At 46.3% G+C, this 10,566-nt stretch overlaps 1 protein-coding gene across 1 annotated transcript in view; it reads right to left on the reverse strand.

The window, feature by feature from the left end:
• The window catches only part of xpo4 (exportin 4), a 34,322-nt gene extending 24,382 nt beyond the window's left edge, over positions 1-9,940 (reverse strand). Inside the window, exons 1-4 of the mRNA XM_064311634.1 lie at positions 9,785-9,940; positions 5,229-5,334; positions 3,393-3,534; positions 2,825-2,963 (exon numbers count right to left, since the gene is read on the reverse strand). Of these exons, the coding sequence (XP_064167704.1) occupies positions 2,825-2,963; positions 3,393-3,534; positions 5,229-5,334; positions 9,785-9,850 (453 nt within the window). The 5' untranslated portion in view covers positions 9,851-9,940. The remainder of the gene's footprint in view (positions 1-2,824; positions 2,964-3,392; positions 3,535-5,228; positions 5,335-9,784) is intronic.
• Positions 9,941-10,566: the final 626 nt, after the last annotated feature.

The raw sequence follows: 10,566 nt of genomic DNA on the forward strand, positions 1-10,566 counted from the left end.
TCAGTACACGCATCACTTATTTTAGTCTTTTTAAAAATCTTCATCAATAATTTTGGTGGGCGCAATATATATATGTGTGTGTGCATATGTATCTGCATTTCTCATTTGTGAGAAGTTGACATCATATCTGATTTCAGGTTAATATTTACTGAGACAGTTCAAGTACGCCTAGACGAATGGGCTTCATACTAGTACAGTCAGTCGTGTTTTGATTGGTCTTGAGTTGTTTTAAATTGCTTGTCTTGACTGTTTTTGTGCCTCTGGTGGGGAGGGAGGTGAGGGAGCGGATGTGATGTGTGTCTGTAAAGTCTTACACTTGGACCCCGTGACAACAGTTAATGGGGGTTTGAGTAAAGACTGGATGAATGGATGAATGGATGAATGAATGAATGAATGAATGAATGAAGACTAAGTGTACAGTAGCGCTATTCTAACATCCCGACTCTACTTTTGGCTCTTGTCCCTTGACACACACCCCGCTGTGTGCATCTAGCTCAGTAACAGCCTGCACCCCCTGGTCGCCCCAAACATGGCAATGTCAGCCGGAGGTCAGAGTGGCTTGCGCCTGCTCCCTGGGGGGGGGGTTCAAAGGTCCACCCGCCACACACCGTCTGTGTGGGGCCAACGAGGACTGGCGGGGTGTGTGTGTGTACGTATGTGTACGTGTGTGTGTGTATGTATGCATGTGTGTGTGTGCACATACGTAGGTGTGTGTGTGTGTGAGTGTGTGTCAGGGGCGTAGGGGTTTCTGATTTAGGGAGAAGGGTGCAATGCAGCCCCCCATCTCGAGAGGCAAATATGTACACTACTGCTCCACATACCACAGATTAAAGGGAGCAGGAGCGTTGGCTATTAATAACCCCCCCCCCCTCCATCGCCCCCACCCAACAGCTGAAGACAAGGCCTCACCTCGCCCCCCCCCCATCCCCCACAGCCCCAGCACTGTTCTTCACCCCAGGCTGACCGTGCTGCTGCTCCACTCACACCCTACAAGGCCAGCCGTGGGGCCAGGGCAGAACAGGCCCCGATCCGTCTCCATTCACACGACTCTGAGCAGGGCCGCCACAGCAGCTGCCTGCACAGGCAGCACACACAGGACACGCAGGCAGGCATCCCCATTCAGTCCACCCGAGCCCCGCAGCAGCGCTACGGCTAGCGTTAGCGTCGCAGGAAACACCGCGAGCCACTGTCAGCACACAACCCACATACAACTTTATACAGCATTCCACAGGGCATCCACACACAGAAACTGCATCTACAGACCTACTACTGAACAGCCAAAACCCTAAACCAACCAAGTGCTTCACAAGGACTGAGAGCATAGCACGTTCAGGACACAGATTCTTAACACATTCAGGACACAGATTCTTAGCACACTGAGGACACAGATACAACACTGTGTCACACAGTTTGGGGCTGAGGAACCCTGCAGTCCTCAACTCAGCTTCAGCCATTCAGCCCCCTGCAGAACCAACTAGCCTATGAAGTCCGGAAGCTTCTGGAAAAAGCCTAAGATTCTGCACACGGCAACTGGCCGTCGGAGGAGGCCTGACAGGCGCGGACTGGACACGTGGCTCTGCCACAGAATGCGACGCGGCCGCCAAACTTCATAAATCAAAAGTACAGCTCAGATCTCTGCAGCACGGCACACACATGTCCTGCACCATTACGATTTACAGCACCTGGCTTTCACTCACACACACACACACACGCGTTAACTTTTCAATGTTTTTGCCGCACGACATAAAACCTTTAACATTTGCGTATAATACATAAAAATACTCTGTGCATCACATGCGCCCCCTGAATTGGTTCTTGCAGCTTTATGTACATCTGTTTTTTCAGACTAACAGTCTATATTAAATTACAGGAGAGTAAACACGTAAAGGCCATATTGTTTCTTTAATAATACTGGCAAACTGATCACACTCCCAAGTGAAGCTCATCTTATATCAGGAACATTAATCACAGAAGGCTGACCGAGCGCCAGTATTAGTCTAGTCACTCTAATCCCCATAATCATTGAGAAACAACACTGTAATGGACTGGTGATGATAAATTTGATTTATTGCAGCCCTGGGGTTATTTTGATCTGAGAGAGTAGATCATTTACACATGTACAGTCTCAAAATGGACTAGCGCCATCTACTGGAGGAGAATTAGAAATAATATAGGTCTCACATCATAAACAGTCATAAAGATATCATTGGTTGATTTATATTAATTTTCATGAAACTGGAACATATTTTACGCCATAATATTACACTGAAGCAAACAAATGTTCCCATTTTATAACTTATAGCAAATATGGTTTTAATACAGTGCGTAATCACAAATAAGGTTATTCAGAGCTACACTGAGTTAGAAAGCTGGTGTGTTCATCCCACATTCAGTCCCAGTTCAATCCAGCTTAAAGGACCCATTAGCTGTACACAGATAAGCAAACGGCAACCAAACAACAAGTTCAGCACCGTTCCAAAATAGCTCCGTATGACTTAAAATGGAAACATTTTTACTGCAGCATGTCAGACTGAGCCAACATAGCACAGTACAAATTTAGTTGCTATTCAAATTAATTCATCGTTTGTGAAGTAAAAGAATGACACCGTGTTGCGGTTGCACAGCACGTGCGCATTACAATAAGCTGCGTGCGGTGATAGGGCGCCATCGTGTGTTACCGTGGTGTACTACGTGACTTTTACAGCCAAGCCGTGTTACAGCAGGACTGCTGTGATGCAATGTCAGTGTCACAGCTACACACTGCATGCCTGTACGTTACAGTGAGCTGCGTCAGGGTGAGGCACAATGTGACCGAGTCTCTCACCACTGTCGGGTTGCCACTGCTGATGAGCTGGCTGACTTCGTGAAAGATGCTCTTGCAGTCGATGGACTTGTCCAGGGAGCCACGCTTCACAATAACTGCCACCGCCAGGAGGATCTGCTCACGAACATACTTCTGCAGACTGGAGGGAGAGGGAGAGAAAGAGAGAGTGAAAGTGAGAATGAGTGAGGGAGAGTGAGAGTGTCAGAGTCAGAGAGCGAGAGAGAGAGACAGGGAGAGAGAGAGTGACAGAGAGAGAGAGAGACAGGGGGAGAGAGGGAGGCAGGAGGAGAGTGAGAGAGAGAGGAGCCATGAGTAAGAAGCATGGAGGCGTTTTCTAAATTCTTAAGATGAAAAAACGAAAGCCATTAGACGTGTAAAATACTGAGGCACACACATCTCTGCAGAGTGGGACTCAACTGGACCGTTGAGCCATAGAATGTTCCGCCCGCACGCACACACACACACAAACAAACGAACACACACACGCACACACAAAAACAAACCCACACACACACACACACACACACACACACACAAACGCAGACACACACACACAGGCAGGACTCACTTGGGCCTCTGTAAGACGTAGGTGAGCAGGAATGTGCGCAGAGACTCGATGCTGCTCTTCTCCAGCAGGACCCACTCACGCACCACCGCCTCCATGACGGCCGTGGCCGCCTGGAACAGCACGTAGTCCACCTTACTGGTCTCTGTGGAGAGGGGAGAAACACACACGCCCACAAACACACACATACATAAACACATAAATACATATACACACACACACACACAAACATACACACACACACCCACCCATGAACACACACATTCACATGCACACAAACATACAGAAGTGTGCACAGACATACATACAAATACACACACACACATGCAGAGAGAGATGTGTACTATGATACAGACACACATTAACATAATTTTACATAAATCCTTCTATTGAATAAGAGTATAAATGCTGTGTAAAGAGTAATCTAAGGCCATGAATGAAGCTGGAAGAGCTGGGGTTAATAAGCAGGGAGAGCAGGGGGTTATGGAGCAGGGGGAGCTTGGGGTTATGGAGCAGGGGGAGCTGGGGGTTATGGAGCAGGGGGAGCTTGGGGTTATGGAGCTGGGGGAGCTGGGGGTTATGGAGCAGGGGGAGCTTGGGGTTATGGAGCAGGGAGAGCTGGGGGTTATGGAGCAGGGGGAGCTGGGGGTGATGCAGCAGGGGGAGCTGGGGGTGATGCAGCAGGGGGAGCTGGGGGTTATGGAGCAGGGAGAGCAGGGGGTTATGGAGCAGGGAGAGCAGGGGGTTATGGAGCAGGGAGAGCTGGGGGTTATGGAGCAGGGAGAGCTGGGGGTTATGGAGCAGGGAGAGCAGGGGGTTATGGAGCAGGGAGAGCAGGGGGTTATGGAGCAGGGGGGGCTGGGGGTTATGGAGCAGGGGGAGCTGGGGTTATGGAGCAGGGGGCGCTGGGGGTTATGGAGCAGGGGAGCTGGGGGTTATGGAGCAGGGGAGCTGGGGGTTATGCAGCAGGGGGAGCTGGGGGTTATGGAGCAGGGGGCGCTGGGGGTTATGGAGCAGGGGGAGCTGGGGGTTATGGAGCAGGGGAGCTGGGGGTTATGCAGCAGGGGAGCTGGGGGTTATGCAGCAGGGGGAGCTGGGGGTGATGCAGCAGGGGGAGCTGGGGGTTATGGAGCAGGGAGAGCAGGGGGTTATGGAGCAGGGAGACCAGGGGGTTATGGAGCAGGGAGAGCTGGGGGTTATGGAGCAGGGGGAGCTGGGGGTTATGGAGCAGGGGGAGCTGGGGGTTTTTGGAGCAGGGGGAACTGGGGGTTATGGAGCAGGGAGAGCAGGGGTTATGGAGCAGGGGGAGCTGGGGTTTTTGGAGCAGGGGGAACTGGGGGTTATGGAGCTGGGGGAGCAGGGGGTTATGGAGCAGGGAGAGCTGGGGGTTATGGAGCAGGGAGAGCAGGGGGTTATGGAGCAGGGGAGCTGGGGGTTTTTGGAGCAGGGGGAACTGGGGGTTATGGAGCTGGGGGAGCAGGGGGTTATGGAGCAGGGGGAACTGGGGGTTATGGAGCTGGGGAGCAGGGGGTTATGGAGCAGGGGGAGCAGGGGTTATGGAGCTGGGGGAGCTGGGGGTGATGGAGCAGGGGGAGCTGGGGGTTATGGAGCAGGGGGAGCTGGGGTTATGGAGCAGGGGGAGCTGGGGGTTATGGAGCAGGGGGAGCTGGGGGTGATGCAGCAGGGGGGCTGGGGGTTATGGAGCAGGGGGAGCTGGAGGTTATGGAGCAGGGGGAGCTGGGGGGTTATGGAGCAGGGGGAGCTGGGGGTAATGCAGCAGGGGGCGCTGGGGGTTATGAGGTTATCTCAGGCATAAAGGCAGAGCAGGGGCTCCCTTACCCAGGATGTGCTTGCATACAGCAAAGGGTGATTTGGACTTCCTGAAGGACAGAAATATGTGCTCCGCATGCTGCCTCTGCTCCGTGCTGACCATGGATGGCGGGGCCTGAGGAGTAAAACATCATAACCAAACAAACATCAGACACAAAACACACACCACAACCAAACAAATATCAGACACAAAACACACACCATAACCAAACAAACATCAGATACAAGACACACACCATAACCAAACAAACATCAGACACAAAACACACACCATAACCAAACAAACATCAGACACAAAACACACACCATAACCAAACAAACATCAGACACAAAACACACACCATAACCAAACAAACATCAGACACAAAACACACACCATAACCAAACAAACAGACACAGAACACACACCATAACCAAACAAACAGACACAGAACACACACCATAACCAAACAAAACATCAGACACAAGACACGCGCTATAAACAAACTGACACAAAACACAGTCTATAACCCAAAGACACAAAAGACACTCTATAAGCAAAACAACAAATGCAAAACACACTCTATAACAAAAAAAGAGAAACACAGTACTGCATACAAAAACCATCAGACAACTCCACACTACACAATAAAAACCATTAGACAATTTGACACTGCACAATAAAAGCCATTAGACACAACTCCACACTGCACAATAAAAGCCATTAGACACAACTCCACACTGCACAATAAAAGCCATTAGACACAACTCCACACTGCACAATAAAAGCCATTAGACACAACTCCACACTGCACAATAAAAGCCATTAGACACAACTCCACACTGCACAATAAAAGCCGTTAGACACAACATCACACGGCACACAGAAACCAAATTGCTGACGCAGGGCAAAGCAGATCCTCATAGATCACCATCAAAAGGTCGGACATTTGTTTAAAGTTAATCTATAAGCAAGTATAATTTAGTCCTCCAACAGAGAACAAAACTGTGAAAACAGTCAAAACACATGAGAATAGCACAGCCATGTTGCCTCCCAAATTCAACTAATTATGGGGCAGTACACCAGCACCTGCAACTGCGTAGAGACACTGTGGAAATACAAGGCCAAAATAACTGTTTCACTGTATGCACAAAAGCAAACAAGGAGGAGTAGAACACTTTCACTAGTACCACTGACAACCTGCATAGGTACTCTAGTGATTTTGTAGCCCTCTCCTCGCATTGCTGTTAGAATACGGAAAGAATAGCCCCTAGAGACAACCAGGTAAATGGAAACACATTAACCACCCATTAGACAGGTCCTACGGGGACAAATGAGGCACTCAATTTTAAGAGCTCAGTAGGAGCCCCCTTCTGTCAGAAATACAGCACTGCACTCACATTCCGAATGAGAACACACTTCCAGAACACGGTGTGGAGAGAAACAGAGGAGCTCAGATGAGCAGAACACTGAACACAGAAATGTTCCATTTCTCCACTCCCCACAACCAGGGCTAAATATAATATAATATTTGTACTTAAGTATATCAGAAATAAGTTTGCCATCTCAGTTTTTATTTTCCAAATGCACCGTTTTTTTTTGCGTTATTCTCATTTCTTCCCAAATTGGAATGGCCAAATGTACATCCACGATCATTACAGCATCTTCAGGATTCAGGAGAGAGCAGATAAGCATGTGCTCTTCTCCAGAGCAAACACTGGCAAACTCCGCTTCTTAGCACACCGCAGCTCGCCAGCTCAACTGGAGGAAGTCAGAGGAAGATGCTTCAAGTGCAGCTCAACAGGTGGACCTGCAGCCTCCTCGTCGATCTGCGCTCAGCGCTCCTGCCAATTTGAGCACGGCCCCGCACGGCAACTGGTCACGGTCGATAATGGTACAGTTGTAATTCGGTCCTGGAGCGTGGGGGAGGCCATTATAAAATGAGAATGTCGCCCAGCCCTGACGATCCACCTGGTAGCACATATTCAAATTTCAGCATTTGGTCTTCACGCTTTTTAAAAAACACAGGCAGGAACACTTGGCACCAGGACAAGTAAAGTAAAGTTGAAATGTGGAGATGCAGGGAATCTCCCACTCAGCATAAGGGAAATCATACACTGCACACACTGGCCTGTGGCCCTGCTTTCTCAGAGGCATTTCCTCAATCTGGAAGCTATTTCTGAAAAATGTCCTTGTGTTGCTGGGTCATTCCAACAACATGTTCTCCTTCCTTTTATCCATTTCCATGTGGCCACAGTTATGGGTTAAGAGTGGAAACTGGAACAAATGGCCTAAGCCTCTCCAATGGTGGGACTCTTTTAAAAACATGGAAAACAAAAGACACAGCACCAATATTTAAAACTGATGGCAGCCAATTAAAATGGTCTCTGTGAATCACACGCGACAGAAGAACTTTGAACGGGCTTTCTGAACATAGTCAATCAAGTTCACAGGCGTGCTGGTGGTTGAATAGAGTAATGTAGACAAATAAAAAAATAACCAATCGCCATTCACAGGATGATAACACAATGATGTCATACTCAAGCCTCAGAAAAAAAAAGTTCAGAAAGTTCACCACCATTTTTTGGTTCACCTGCACATAGTACTAAAACAAGAAAGGGGGGAGAAACAAAATTCCACCAGTTCTGATGGTGGGAATGGCTCAAATAAGAACCTCATCCAACATATTTCACAGTGGCGTGGAGGCCCACAGACCAACAGCAAACACCGGTCTAATCAATAAAGCAATATACCCAAATATAGGAGAGCACAGCACCCTCCATGCTTCCAAGACCTGGCCCACAATCGCAGGTTAAACCAGGTCAGCCTCAAGTCAAACCCATTCAGATCAAAGCTGTAAGAACATAAAATTACACTGACATATTGAAATGAATAATTATGTCAAAAAGCAAGCAAAGGACCAGCTTCAATTCAATAAAATCATAAATCTCAAGACATAACTCAGGTGAATGAATCTCAAGACATCAGCCTCAGGTGAATGAATGTAGCTCAAAAACAAACATGAGGTTCATTTTTAACGATTAATATGTAGGAATGTTACTTTGAAATACGTTGGTTGCTTTATAAACAAATGCAAGTCAGTAAAAAAAACTCAAACTCTCAAAGTAAGGGTTGTGTCAGAATTTAAGCAACCAATTATTCTAATATTAATAAGAGAAACATTCAGGATTCTTTTCCATCTTAAAAACTTGATAAACTCATGGGAATCAAATTAACCTTTAAATAGCTGGGGTTAATCCATCTATAAACTGATTGGGGTCAAATGTCTCTCATTTATACCTCTGGGTGACTTCAATTCTTACAGACAGAGCTAGATTTCAGGGCCCTGGTTCTTCTGCATCACTGACTTATTAAATATATTCTGTAACCAGGGGTCTAATTTACCGATTAAGAACTGCCTACACATGTTAGTAAATAGAACAAAGCAAAAATAGAATTATGTTTTACTCAAACATACCATTCTCACAACGTTAATTTATCATAAAATATTTGTAGATTGTGTTACTACAACATAAAATCTAACTTCAAGATAAATATTTCACATTCACATTTGCTCTTGCGATTCAATGCGATTCTTTGATAGCGCGTTGTGATTCAACAACTTTCCGCATTCTACAGCTGCCAGATAACTTGCAATAGATAGGGGTAAATGTGCAGCTATACGATTTGCGTGTCGATCTGTGAATATACTTATCATTACATTTTACGACATGTAAACAGTAACAACTCATACGTTAAACTCGGAGTTGGAGTCAAGAATTTGCTTTTCAATTGTACAGTACCCAAGTTAGCTAAAATATAGTTATACAACTTACACGTTACAGTGATACTACATGCTTAAACATGAGCACTACTGTCTCCAACTTATTACGATAATGCCAGTAACTACTTATACTTAGCTCGCGAAGAAATCTTTGAAGAACATATTTAATTATTCTCCAACTACCACGCTATGAAGCAGCTAGCTAAGCACATCATGGCGCTTCCCTCACAACTTCCAGCTAGCTTAAGGCTACATTCTACCGATCGAACGGCCTTTAATGAGAATAATCGGCAGCACATTTTTATGGATATTCTAGGTCCATCTGCAACTTTCTGACGCGTACGTTTATGGCAGAATTAGTTACTGAAATGTTTCCTCGCTAGGTGAAATAAACCAGATAATTCATGAACAAAAGTGAATCAACAGCATGAGCGGGGAATCAGGATGCTGGAGTTCATATTCTTACTACTGTAACTACTGTGGTAGCAACTGAACTAAGCTACGAGATGTGCTTGTGTCGTATCGAACCTGCGTGTTTTAACTTTTAAGATTCTACAAGACATATATAGATATTTATCAAGCAATCACACACAGAGCTAGCTCATACCAGCTAGCTTTAGGATGCGATGGCTCTGCTTGATGTTTGCGGGATGGAGACAGCACTGCGCCACGCATCGCTTTCATAGACCAAGATAAACAACTCTGGCGAACTGAAAGTGTCGTCTCCCCGCAGCTCCAGATTTGACCGAAAAGCGCGGCGCATACATTCACGCACAGGTAAAATCATGTTGTACTTCTCACCATTAAAACTTTGGCAGCGCTTTCCAGCTGTGAAATCACTTCTGGTGCACCAACCGCCGCCATCATGGTCTCTCTTCAATGACGCGCCATGCGCTGCATTGTGGGATTAAGCGGTACTCCACGCCAATGAGTTCATTGGGACTTTAGGCAGTCTCTGAATGGTGACTTCTGTGGGCTATGGATGTTACGTAATCATGGTCCATTCGAGATTGAGATTTCTCGGAGCTCGTGGTCGGAATCCGCCAATATAGGAATTACCCAGCCCTGCACCCTACATGAAATACCATAAAGTTTTTTTTTGTTCCTTATTTCTTAAATTTTCTGTCTGTATCTAGGAGCCCACGGACTCTTGTGCATTAAATTGCTACTCTATTTTGTTATACAACAGGTTAACAGACGAGTAGGAATACTTTCCTCATATTCACATCCTTTACTGCTATAAGTCCATTAGCCAGCCAGACATACAGTTTTGGAGTTATAATTAACATTTAAATACTAGAATAGTTATTACCATAAAATACAGGAAAAATAAAAAGATACTTTAAAAACAACAACTGAGGCTTGTGAACACACTAACAAGGTTAAACAAGTTTGAAGAAAAAAGTATCTAACAGGGCAACTATCTACCACTTTCATATAAGGACTCCTGCATAAATTGAGGGGAGACAAAAGATATATTTAATTCTTCAGGGAACTTGTCATAATATTGTAGGCTACTCATCAATCTTGGTCAGATTTGCTCTAAACCTCACATTAGAACAAAATGGCTACTTTTCATTGGG

Source organism: Anguilla rostrata, chromosome 15 (genome assembly GCF_018555375.3).
Source record: "Anguilla rostrata isolate EN2019 chromosome 15, ASM1855537v3, whole genome shotgun sequence".
NCBI lineage: Eukaryota > Metazoa > Chordata > Actinopteri > Anguilliformes > Anguillidae > Anguilla > Anguilla rostrata.